This window comes from Salmo salar, chromosome ssa17, assembly GCF_905237065.1.
Source record: "Salmo salar chromosome ssa17, Ssal_v3.1, whole genome shotgun sequence".
Taxonomy (NCBI): Eukaryota; Metazoa; Chordata; class Actinopteri; order Salmoniformes; family Salmonidae; genus Salmo; species Salmo salar.
Genome location: NC_059458.1, coordinates 22,664,763 through 22,677,222, shown reverse-complemented (window position 1 = coordinate 22,677,222; position 12,460 = coordinate 22,664,763). Strand labels below are relative to the sequence as shown.

The 12,460-nt window shown below is 50.1% G+C and overlaps 1 protein-coding gene and 1 long non-coding RNA gene across 2 annotated transcripts in view; one reads left to right on the top strand and one right to left on the bottom strand.

Moving 5' to 3' along the window:
* LOC106575514 (prostaglandin F2 receptor negative regulator) overlaps window positions 1-9,842 on the top strand; it is a 45,436-nt gene extending 35,594 nt beyond the window's left edge. Inside the window, exons 10-11 of the mRNA XM_045699051.1 lie at window positions 6,990-7,295; window positions 7,433-9,842. Of these exons, the coding sequence (XP_045555007.1) occupies window positions 6,990-7,295; window positions 7,433-7,596 (470 nt within the window). The 3' untranslated portion in view covers window positions 7,597-9,842. The remainder of the gene's footprint in view (window positions 1-6,989; window positions 7,296-7,432) is intronic.
* Window positions 6,280-12,255, bottom strand: LOC123728173 (uncharacterized). The gene is made up of 4 exons (XR_006760022.1): window positions 12,095-12,255; window positions 10,996-11,133; window positions 10,002-10,150; window positions 6,280-6,364 (listed from the first exon to the last, which is right to left on the bottom strand). It is a non-coding gene; the product is annotated as an uncharacterized lncRNA (long non-coding RNA).
* Window positions 12,256-12,460: the final 205 nt, after the last annotated feature.

The window sequence follows — 12,460 nt, the reverse complement described above, 5'->3', positions numbered from 1 at the left end:
CACATGGTCCCGTTCATATAAAGTGGCATTGTTTACATTGTTACCTAGCAACGTACTACTACTTTTACAACTACTAGTCTCAGCACCTGTAACTCGTCGTGGATGATTTTGGCTACTTCAGTAATCTGAGTGAGGGGAATGCTGTAATCTGAGTGGGGGGAATGCTGTAAATCTAGAAGAGTCTGTGTTCTGAAAGATGAGACGATGAGGATTATAATACCGGTGTGATGTCATAATGTGTACTTCACATTTCCATATTTTAAAATGTATTTATTTACAGTATCAACGTTTATATTAGCTATTTTTGGTGTAAAATTACAAGATTACATGTCATACCCTGGATTGTTCTGAACAGAATGAGCCTATATTTCTTGTATTGTGAAGAAAATTTGCAGCAGAACACGCACTGAAGTGCCTTGTGGAAACCTACGACTGTAAGATCGTATTTTATAACTAGTAATTTTGGCAATAGAACAGGCTTTCAAACGATGCACACCTGAACCACGTTGAGATTTATAATGGGCCGTTTTTGGATTGACATGCATGTTACTGACACTTTCCCTCGCCTGAGATGTCAAGAAGGCAGAGCAACGCCTTATCATGGACCTCTTCCCATTTAAGCAACCATTTTCTATGTTACTGAATGTATCCAGAGTATTTTTAGATTTTCGTTATGAGAAATGCTGCAAAAAGTACTGTAAATGTAAAATGCACATAAAATGAAGTGTATAGTCGTGGCCAAAGGTTTTGAGAATGACACAAATATTAATTTTCACAAAGTCTGCTGCCTCAGTTTGTATGATGCCAGTTTGCATATACTCCAGAATGTTATGAAGAGTGATCAGATGAATTGCAATTAATTTGCCATGCAAATGAACTGAATCCCCCCCAAAAAAACATTACCACTGCATTTCAGCCCTGCCACAAAAGGACCAGCTGACATGTCAGTGATTCTCTCGTTAACAAAGGTGTGAGTGTTGACGAGGACAAGGCTGGAGATCACTCTGTCATGCTGATTGAGTTTGAATAACAGACTGGAAGCTTCAAAAGGAGGGTGGTGCTTGGAATCATTGTTCTTCCTCTGTCAAACACGTGCCGTCATCATTGCTTTGCACAAAAAGGGCTTCACAGGCAAGGATATTGCTGCCAGTAAGATTGCACCTAAATCAACCATTTATCGGATCATCAAGAACTTCAAGCAGAGCGGTTCAATTGTTGTGCAGAAGGCTTCAGGGCGCCCAAGAAAGTCCAGCAAGCGCCAGGACCGTCTCCTGAAGTTGATTCAGCTGCGGGATCGGGGCACCACCAGTACAGAGCTTGCTCAGGAATGGCAGCAGGCAGGTGTGAGTGCATCTGCACGCACAGTGAGGCGAAGACTTTTGGAGGATGGCCTGGTGTCAAGAAGGGCAGCAAAGAAGCCACTTCTCTCCAGGAAAAACATCAGGGACAGACTGATATTCTGCAAAAGGTACAGGGATTGGACTGCTGAGGACTGGGGTAAAGTCATTTTCTCTGATGAATCCCCTTTCCGATTGTTTGGGGCATCTGGGGGAAAAGCTTGTCCGGAGAAGACAAGGTGAGCCCTACCATCAGTCCTGTGTCATGCCAACATTAAAACATCCTGAGACCATTCATGTGTGGGGTTGCTTCTCAGCCAAGGGAGTGGGCTCACTCACAATTTTGCCTAAGAACACAGCCATGAATAAAGAATGGTACCAACACATCCTCCGAGAGAAACTTCTCCCAACCACCCAGGAACAGTTTGGTGACGAACAATGCCTTTTCCAGCATGATGGAGCACCTTGCCATAAGGCAAAAGTGATAACTAAGTGGCTCGGGGAACAAAACATAGATATTTTAGGTCCATGGCCAGGAAACTCCGCAGACCTTAATCCCATTGAGAACTTGTGGTCAATCCTCAAGAAGCGGGTGGACAAACAAAAACCCACAAATTCTGACAAACTCCAAGCATTGATTATGCAAGAATGGGCTGCCATCAGTCAGGATGTGGCCCAGAAGTTAATTGACAGCATGCCAGGGCGGATTGCAGAGCTCTTGATAAAGAAGGGTCAACACTGCAAATATTGACTCTGCATCAACTTCATGTAATTGTCAATAAAAGCCTTTGACACTTATGAAATGCTTGTAATTATACTTCAGTATTCCACAGTAACATCTGATAAAAATATCTAAAGACACTACACTGAAGCAGCAAACTTTGTGGAAATTAATATTTGTGTCATTCTCAAAACTTTTGGCCACGACTGTATAATGTTTGGATTCAGCCTTGTCAGGTGAACTGTTGTTCTAACCTTTGGTCAGATAATTTCCCCTTAATCTCCAAACTGTTCCCTTATCATTGGTTATTTATATTATTTTTCATATTTCTTCTGTTAAAAACATTTCAATTTGGCCCTATCCATACAGTCCAAATTCTAGGAGTGAAAAGAGTTAAGACTGACAACAGCCCAGCTACCAAACTATGCCTTTAAGACTAACGTCCACTGACCAGTCCTCAATAAGGTCTGGAGGAATCGGCCTGATTGGTCCGTTAGTCCAGCGGTCCACTACGTTTAGGCTCGTGTCACTTCCAGTCACCTCTTGAATCCGGACACCGGGGTTGTGGAAACGAGTGGTCGCTGTGCCCTCCGTTCCATCTCTATAAATATAGATGTGTCCCTTCCTGCCTTTCCCCATCTTATTCATCATCATCATTACCATCAGCATCTTCATATTCTTCACTAAGTAGGCCTTGTATTAGCATTCTTAATGGACAAATCTTCAGTTAGTCACACATTGATGTCAATGGGATACGAAGTGAAAATGTTACTTAAAGTTAGGATTCACCCCATAGTACCTATTTATTTATTTATTTTTACCTCCAACTCTCCAGTGGAGAGAACTCTGTATTGGTGGTTAAGATGTCCAGTAATTAGAGGCTGCTGGACAGGATATCAAATCTGACTGAAGAAGTCATACCACATTCTGGGTCACTGGCACTGCCCTCGCTCTCGTTTCTTGATCTCTCGTTGCTCTCACGCTCTCGTTGCCCTCTCTCCCTCGTTGCCGTCTCTCGCTCCCTCGCTGCCGTCTCTCGCTCCCTCGCTGCCGTCTCTCGCTCCCTCGCTGCCGTCTCTCGCTCCCTCGCTGCCGTCTCTCGCTCCCTCGCTGCCGTCTCTCGCTCCCTCGCTGCCGTCTCTCGCTCCCTCGCTGCCGTCTCTCGCTCCCTCGCTGCCGTCTCTCGCTCCCTCGCTGCCGTCTCTCTCTCTCTCGCTCGCTGCCGTCTGTCTCTCTCTCTCTCGCTCGCTGCCGTCTGTCTCTCTCTCTCTCGCTCGCTGCCGTCTGTCTCTCTCTCTCTCGCTCGCTGCCGTCTGTCTCTCTCTCTCTCGCTCGCTGCCGTCTGTCTCTCTCTCTCTCGCTCGCTGCCGTCTGTCTCTCTCTCGCTCGCTCGCTGCCGTCTGTCTCTCTCTCTCTCGCTCGCTGCCGTCTGTCTCTCTCTCTGCTCGCTGCCGTCTGTCTCTCTCTCGCTCGCTCGCTGCCGTCTGTCTCTCTCTCGCTCGCTCGCTGCCGTCTGTCTCTCTCTCGCTCGCTCGCTGCCGTCTGTCTCTCTCTCGCTCGCTCGCTGCCGTCTGTCTCTCTCTCGCTCGCTGCCGTCTGTCTCTCTCGCTCGCTCGCTGCCGTCTGTCTCTCGCTCGCTGCCGTCTGTCTCTCTATCGCTCGCTCGCTGCCGTCTGTCTCTCTATCTCTCGCTCGCTGCCGTCTGTCTCTCTATCTCTCGCTCGCTGCCGTCTGTCTCTCTCTCGCTCGCTCGCTGCTGTCTGTCTCTCTCTCGCTCGCTGCTGTCTGTCTCTCTCTCGCTCGCTCGCTGCCGTCTGTCTCTCTCTCGCCGCTCGCTGCCGTCTGTCTCTCGCTCGCTCGCTGCCGTCTGTCTCTCTCTCGCTGCTCGCTGCTGCGTCTGTCTCTCTCTCGCTCGCTCGCTGCCGTCTGTCTCTCTCTCGCTCGCTCGCTGCCGTCTGTCTCTCTCTCGCTCGCTCGCTGCCGTCTGTCTCTCTCTCGCTCGCTCGCTGCCGTCTGTCTCTCTCTCGCTCGCTCGCTGCCGTCTGTCTCTCTCTCGCTCGCTCGCTGCTGTCGTCTGTCTCTCTCTCGCTCGCTCGCTGCCGTCTGTCTCTCTCTCGCTCGCTAGCTGCTGTCGTCTGTCTCTCTCCGCTCAGCTCGCTGCCGTCTGTCTCTCTCGCTCGCTCGCTGCCGTCTGTCTCTCTCGCTCGCTCGCTGCCGTCTGTCTCTCTCGCTCGCTCGCTGCCGTCTGTCTCGCTCGCTCGCTGCCGTCTGTCTCGCTCGCTCGCTGCCGTCTGTCTCTCTCGCTCGCTGCCGTCTGTCTCCTCTGCTCGCTCGTGCGCTGCTGTCTGTCTCTCTCGCTCGCTGCCGTCTGTCTCTCTCGCTCGCTGCCGTCTGTCTCTCTCGCTCGCTGCCGTCTGTCTCGCTCGCTCGCTGCCGTCTGTCTCGCTCGCTCGCTGCCGTCTGTCTCGCTCGCTCGCTGCCGTCTGTCTCGCTCGCTCGCTGCCGTCTGTCGCTCGCTCGCTGCCGTCTGTCTCTCTCTCGCTCGCTCGCTGCCGTCTGGCTCTCTCTCGCTCGCTCGCTGCCGTCTCTCTCTCGCTGCCGTCTCTCTCGCTGCTCCCCCCTCTCGCTGCTGCTCCCCCCTCTCGCTGCTGCTCCTCCCTCTCGCTGCTGCTCCTCCCTCTCGCTGCTGCTCCCCCTCTCTCGCTGCTGCTCCCCCTCTCTCGCTGCTGCTCCCTCTCTCGCTGCTGCTCCCCTCTCTCGCTGCTGCTCCGTCTGTCTCTCTCTCGCTGCTGTCTGTCTCTCTCGCTGCTGCTCGCTGCCGTCTGTCTCTCTCTCGCTCGCTCGCTGCCGTCTGTCTCTCTCTGCTCGCTGCTGTCTGTCTCTCTCTCGCTAGCTGCTGTCTGTCTCTCTCGCTCGCTGCCGTCTGTCTCTCTCTCGCTCGCTGCTGTCTGTCTCTCTCTCGCTGCCGCTCGCTGCCGTCTGTCTCTCTCTCGCTGCTGCTCGTCTGTCTCTCGCTCGCTCGCTGTCGTCTGTCTCTCTCGCTGCTCGCTGCCGTCTGTCTCTCTCGCTCGCTCGCTGCTGTCTGTCTCTCGCTCGCTGCCGTCTGTCTCTCTGCTCGCTCTGCTCGCTGCTCTGCTCTCTCTTCGCTGCTGTCTGCTCTCTCTCGCTCGCTGCTGCTCTCTCTCGCTGCTGCTGCTGCTCTCTCTCTCGCTGCTGCTCCTCGTCTGCTCTCTCGCTGCTGCTCTCTCTCTCTCGCTGCTGCTCCCCCTCTCTCGCTGCTGCTCCCCTCTCTCGCTGCTGCTCCCGCTCTCTCGCTGCTGCTCCCCCTCTCTCGCTGCTGCTCCCCCTCTCTCGCTGCTGCTCTCTCGCTGCTGCTCTCTCTCTCTCTCGTTGCTCTCTCTCTCTCGTTGCTCTCTCTCTCTCTCGTTGCTCTCTCTCTCGTTGCTCTCGTTGCTCTCGCTCTCTCTCTCTCGTTGCTCCCGCTCTCTCTCTCGTTGCTCCCGCTCTCTCTCTCTCGTTGCTCCCTCTCTCTCTCTCTCGTTGCTCCCTCTCTCTCTCTCTCTCTCTCTCTCGTTGCTCCCTCTCTCTCTCTCTCGTTGCTCCCTCTCTCTCTCTCTCGTTGCTCCCTCTCTCTCTCTCTGCTCCCCTCTCTCTCTCTCTCTCTCGTTGCTCCCTCTCTCTCTCTCTCTCGTTGCTCCCTCTCTCTCTCTCTCTCTCGTTGCTCCCTCTCTCTCTCTCTCTCTCTCTCTCTCTCTCTCTCTCTCTCTCTCTCTCTCTCTCTCTCGTTGCTCCCCTCTCTCTCTCTCTCTCTCTCGTTGCTCCCTCTCTCTCTCTCTCTCTCTCTCTCTCTCTCTCTCTCTCTCTCTCTCTCTCGTTGCTCTCTCTCTCTCTCTCTCGTTGCTCCCTCTCTCTCTCTCTCTCTCTCGTTGCTCCCTCTCTCTCTCTCTCTCTCTCGTTGCTCCCTCTCTCTCTCTCTCTCTCTCTCGTTGCTCCCTCTCTCTCTCTCTCTCTCTCTCGTTGCTCCCTCTCTCTCTCTCTCTCTCTCGTTGCTCCCTCTTCTCTCTCTCTCGTTGCTCCCCTCTCTCTCTCTCTCTCTCGTTGCTCCCTCTCTCTCTCTCTCTCTCTCGTTGCTCCCTCTCTCTCTCTCTCTCTCTCGTTGCTCCCTCTCTCTCTCTCTCGTTGCTCCCTCTCTCTCTCTCGTTGCTCCCTCTCTCTCTTTTTCTCTTCTTCTCTAGAACATCTTGTTCTTTATCTTCCTCTTGTTCCTTCCCTCTGTCTCTTTCTGTGAGATGTTCTCTAAGGGTGGCTGTAGACACACACATAGTATTGATGTGTAATCTGTGTGTGGGTGGGACAGTAATGATAGTCCCATTTAGACACATTAATGACCAGTTAAAGCTGCTCCTCTCTCTGCTAATAGCCCCCAGCACACAAACACAGATATATGAATACATGGATAGAGAAATAGATGTATCCATATGGAAGATGTATACTGTGTTCTATGTTCTCTGTGATAGCATGTCTATTCATATGTAGAGTTTTCTTCAGATCCATGAATTCCCATCACAGATCAACATTGAGACGGTGGCAACACCAGACACTAACTGTAGGTTCAGCGATAGACTAATAAAACCTTTGGCCTCAACCACATGGAAAGGATTTCTATAAAATACTTGGCATTTTCTCCTCCCCCTTCCACTTCTGTGTTTCTATCCAGTCCCCTCCCCCTCTCTTCTGTCTCTCCGTCCCATTCCCTTCCCCCTCTTCTCTCTCTAGCCAGTCTCCCCTCCATGTCTCTTCCTGTTGCTCTATCCAGTCTCCCCTCTTCCTGTCCCTACATCCACAGTTTCAATCTGCTAATGTTAGCTCTATTACATAAACCCAATGAAGTGGTTTTAATAGAATTCTCTCCTCTTCCTTCCTCTGCTCAGATGACCTGGCCTACGAGGTACGCTGGTACCTCACGCGGCTGAGAGGGGGGAACAAAGGCACCCTACTGGCCAGCGTGGACCGCTTCGGTCTGGTCAAGAAGGAGGCGCGCAACACCAGCAGTGACGTGTCCCTGGAGCGCACAGACACACACACCTACGCCCTGAACATCCACGCCACCCAGGACAGCGACAGCGGGGAGTACCACTGCCAGGCCACGCCCTGGTACCGGTCTGCCTCCACAGGGGCCTGGACACACGGGGCAGACCTCACCTCTACCAAGGTGTTCCTCACTGTACGATTCCCCAGTGAGTAAGGATGGGGGGGTACTTGTGTGTGTGTGTGTGTGTGTGTGTGTGTGTGTGTGTGTGTGTGTGTGTGTGTGTGTGTGTGTGTGTACAGTAACTAACACTCTCTCTCTCTCGGTCTGTCTGTCTCCCTCCAGTGTGGGACTCTCTGAAGCTGCCTCTGCTGTACGGTTCTGTAGCCTCTGTGTCCGTGGGGCTCTTCTCTCTCCTCCTGGGTTTCATCTGTGCCCACTGCTGCTGCCGCAACACCACACACACCCCTCGCTCACGCAACAAACTCATGGACCTGGAGATGGATTGACTAGCACAGGCCCGCTGGAGCGACCACCGCTTCTCCAGCTGATGAACTACGAGCACGCGCGACGTTACCGCGCCGGCACATTACCACGGCAACGGCAGACAATTGACCAATCACAGCCCTTCGGGTGCACTCCGTGGAGCTTTTAAGCGCACCAACGGGAGAGGAGGAGGAGAGACAATAGGACATTTACTGTGGATCTGTAGAGGGGGAAAAACACTGAATAAACTGCTAAAGGAGAGAGCAGGATATCTAGTCTGCCTATGTGAACATATTGATGTTAGGTATTGCACAAAACAGCCCTGGAGTATTCCTACCTTAGTGGACTTTGTCTACGTTTGTCCTCAACACTAGTTTTTGAAATGAGACTGCTTTTAAATGGAGATGTGTGTGTGTATACTATGTTTGTGTGGTTTGCCACACCGGAGGCTGGGAAAGAGAGCCGCTTTACCCATTTTGTCCTGCCCTGTTCCTGGTGTGATGTCATATCCTGGTGTGATGTCATTTCAGTGACTCAACAGCAACTAGCCAGGTTCCCTGGGGCACGTTGATGACCTCAGAGGCTCTCCTGTAGAGCGAGTGAAAGACACTATGGACCCAGACTTCACCTGCTGTAACCCCCTACACTGACCCTGGTGCTACCCCCACTGTGAATGACATTGATGTAATATGGGGCAGGTTGAAGAGCAAGGTGGCCATTAAGGGAGAATGGACTAATGGTTGACTGAGAGGAGTGGTATGATATGGACTGACACAGAGGGAGAGATCGTTTATATAGGTAGCATACTGGATTAATGTGTGGAACCAGCTGGAACTTGCAGTCCTCCACACACTATCCCAGCCAATTCCTGGCTCTAACTGAAGGAGTCCCAAAGTGGCTTCCTCGTCTCCTCTCCTTCATCTGCACTGATCAATAAACACAGGATGGATCTAAGCAATATAATGGTTGAAGCCTACCCGTTTCATTCACATCAGTGCAGATGAAGTCAGAGCATGGAGATACACCCCTGGAATGCAATGGAGCAGGATTAGAGAGAGAACTGTTAACAAACCCATTCCTGAAAGGAACCTCCATGTCACCTCCCAGTTTAGTAGGGCCCAGTCCCTTAGGGAGTCTTCTTCCCCTGTCTCTGGTACAGTACAATAGCTGTGTGTCCATAGAAAGGAAGTGTGTTTGTATGTATGGCTCTCAGGGCTGTTGTGTGTTCCTGGGGTTAGTGGTTGGCCCAGCAGTATTATAATTACCCCAACCTAGACCCAGAAGGCCTTTTTAGTGGTCCTGTACCTGATGTCAACTACCACCCCTGAAATGCTACCCTGTCTATACACACACTCCATATGCTGTCAACACTCAACATACTGACATGCACAACAACAGTTAAACACACACTCCTCTTACCCAATGCCATGTACCCAAACATCTACAAATAAAATCACACTCCTCGTGCACACACACATACAACCCTACACACACACACACACTGTCCTGTATACACACTGCCAATGTAACCCTGTGTGAATGCACATCTTGTGAGAGGCACCAGCTGTATCTAGGTTCTGGCCAGGTACCAACTGGGGCTTTGGCTCTGGGATCTGACCTGGTTTAACTCACTAGCGCCACCGACGGGAGAAGAGCTGCTGTGTGCCATTCAAAAAAAACCAGGGCCCTGTTAAAATACTTAGAAATTGCATCGTTCCTAATCTGACATGACTGGATTGGTGAAAGATGTGTAGTGGAACCCTGGCTTACAGCTGCCATACATCTGTATAAGGTCAGACATGTACTTGAAGGAAAGAGATGCATTTTATAGTATTGGTATCAGGCCTCGAGCTGTCCCACTGTGTGGGTGAAAGGTGTCCCTAAGCACTGACCCAAGGTCTGTTCTGTGTGCAACCTCGTAATTATTTAGTTCAGGTTTGGACTTGGGGAAGCTGATCTGAGATCTATTCGAAGAACCTCCCTAAAGTCTAGAACCACAGACGGATAGGACAACCACCAACACAAAACACCAAGTTCTTTTTAAAGATCCTTACTGTCATTTTATTTTTTGTAATTTGAAATAGATTTCTAAGTCTTTTAGTAAATGATTGTAAAGCCCAATATGGATTTTTATCTGACATGAATATCTTATTCTGTGCCGATGTTTCTCTGGGTAACGATCAATCAGGGTTTTTTATGATTCGCCTCTGCTTCCAGGCCTCTGAAAAACTTCAAATATTTCTGCCAGAATAAATGTTTTATAACAGTACCAAGACTGAAGCTGGTTTGTTGTATCCCTCCTTCCTCCCCTCCATCTCTTGTCGTTCTTCAGGGAATAGCTTCTGTGTCCTCTCTCTCTCTCACTCTCACAAATGCAGATGAGTGTTTTGTTTAGAACTGTCAGCCTCCAGTGAGTTATTTTTCTCACCTCTTTCTCTCCCTCCATCTTCCTCTCGCTTTCAAAAAATTGACCCAGATTTTGGTGCTGTATCCTCCATTCCCCTTCTGGTGATGAGTGTGTGTGTTTCATCTGGACACAGATCGTTTAAGGCCTTGTTTGATCCTCAGTGGTGGTTCCTGTATTAGACATATCATCTCTGGGATCTGTTGGTTGGGCCTGATGGCTCAGAACAACAGTTTACAACAACTCTAGACCTGGGTGGCCTTTTCACATCTGTCCTCCAAATGGACTCCTAGCCCCTCGGCTAACTCAGTAAACACTCCTGTAGGTCTGTATGCAATTGGCTAGAATGAAGCAATGTGGTCAATTTTGTGATATGCTTAAGCCTAATCAAATCCTGCTTCTTAAACCATGTACATCCCTTGTCAAACTCATTCCAACGAGGGGCTGAGTGTCTGCGGGTTTTTGCTCCTCCCATGTACTTGATTGATGAAAATAAGGTCACTAATTAGTAAGGAACTCCCCTCACCTTGTCTGGCTTAATTAAAAGGAACAAAACTAAACCTGCAGACACTAGGCCCTCCATGGAATGAGTTTGACACCCGTGACGTACAGATTAATGATTCCGGTATGTTGGTTGTTCTAGCTCCTCAGCAGGAGGTTACTGTAGGGAGGGGACTGCATGAGTACACACAACAGTACACCGCATAGAGTCAATGTTAAACTTGAGAGGAGGAGAGTGTCCAGTGGGGAGAGCGCCATGCCCCGGAATGTGGCGATGACTCGTCAACGCCTCGCCATGGCAACTGTCTACAGACGGAGGGTGTGTGGTTGGGGGGGGAGATGGAGGAGAGAGATGAAAGAACAAGTTGGGGGTGTGATATCTGCCTCCACCACCTCCAAACGCTCTTTCTCACACACACACATACACACGTAACCTACATCATCTATGTTTACTTTCCCCCTATCCACAGATATATTCTGTCAATACTATACACACAGAATACTTGCGCACACACACCTCCAGTAGTGTCATACTCTGGGAGTTGGTTGGAGCATGCCTTGTCCTTGTAAGGCTGTGTGTGTTCTCCAGGGCGACTGCCCCCGTGCCAACTTCCTCTGTGTCCTCACCCATCACTGTCACAGCACTCAGGAGGCCCTGGCTCATAGAAATGACATCAGTAAAACTAACACCACCCATGGATGTGAAATTTGATTGGATTTCAGTCACATGGCCATTTGGGTCAATATCTCCCTCCCATAATCCATATACTTTTTCACTGATTAATGTTATCTTGCAGTTATTTAACCTCTGCCACCACGGCTGCTGGTGTGCTTCTAAGGCTGTTTATAGATCCGTTCATATGGCTGTCATAACCTGTTATGTATGCTCTATGAATGCTGACAGCCTGCGGGAAGCTATATTGAAGCCCTTTAGTTATTCTGTCTGTTGTGTCATTCTAGAGGGGACTGAAACCTGACCCTTTCTAACCACCAATATGATTCTAATCACTAAGTAGCCCTGACCCCTGACCTTTAATAAAAAACACATATCCCATCAGCTCTGACTGCATCACCATGTTTGTCCATCCATGCTGGCACGGCCATCTTTCTGAGTGACTAACATTGTAATGCCTATTAGCTTTGCTCATGTTGATTTAGCACAGCCATACAGACACTATAATAAACACAGGACAGAGCCGCAGAGACTTCTGCCAACGCGGAGCAGGCTTTATTAGCCTTCAATCAGCCTACATTAAGGCCCTGCCTGCGGCCATCTAATCTAGGGATTCCAAAACTCGCTCCTGGGGCCTCCCAGCTTGATGAATTGGTTATTTGAATCAGCTGTGTAGTGCTACGTCAAAAAACTAAACGTGTACCCAGGGGGGGGCCCAGAACTGAGTTTGGGCAACCCTGATCTAGTCCATTGTTATGCATGCTAGCCCCATGGGGCTATTTAGGTCAGGTCCCCTCGCATTGCCATACAGCTGCTGGCATTGTGGTGTTGCATCTCCTAGATGCTCAGGATGGCTCAGTGAAGAAAGGCCGAATATTGAATTAACCCCATACACACGCAGCAGGGCCTCTGTGGTCGTATTCCATTCCACTGTCATAGATACCTCGGCTTTTCTCCTTTCCTCAACAACCACTGATCTGACGGTGTGACAGACGAGAGCCTAAAGGCTGCATCTCAATAGTTTAAAGTGGCTTCCTCTCGTCTCCTCTGCTCTCCTTCGTGTTCTGGTCTGAAAACACAGGGTGATTGAAAGCAATATGGTGGATGGATGCCTACCAGGAATTTGCTTTCAATTTGCTTTCAAGATTTGACATCGGTATTTTATACTGTTAGAAATGCAACATTGCCACCTAGTGTCTAGACACTACATCAGACCTTCATTACATAGCAACCCTAACCCTGGTTATGAGTTAATCTATCTGCAATTTAGAATAGAATGTTGCAAAATCCCCATCTGACAGATCACAAC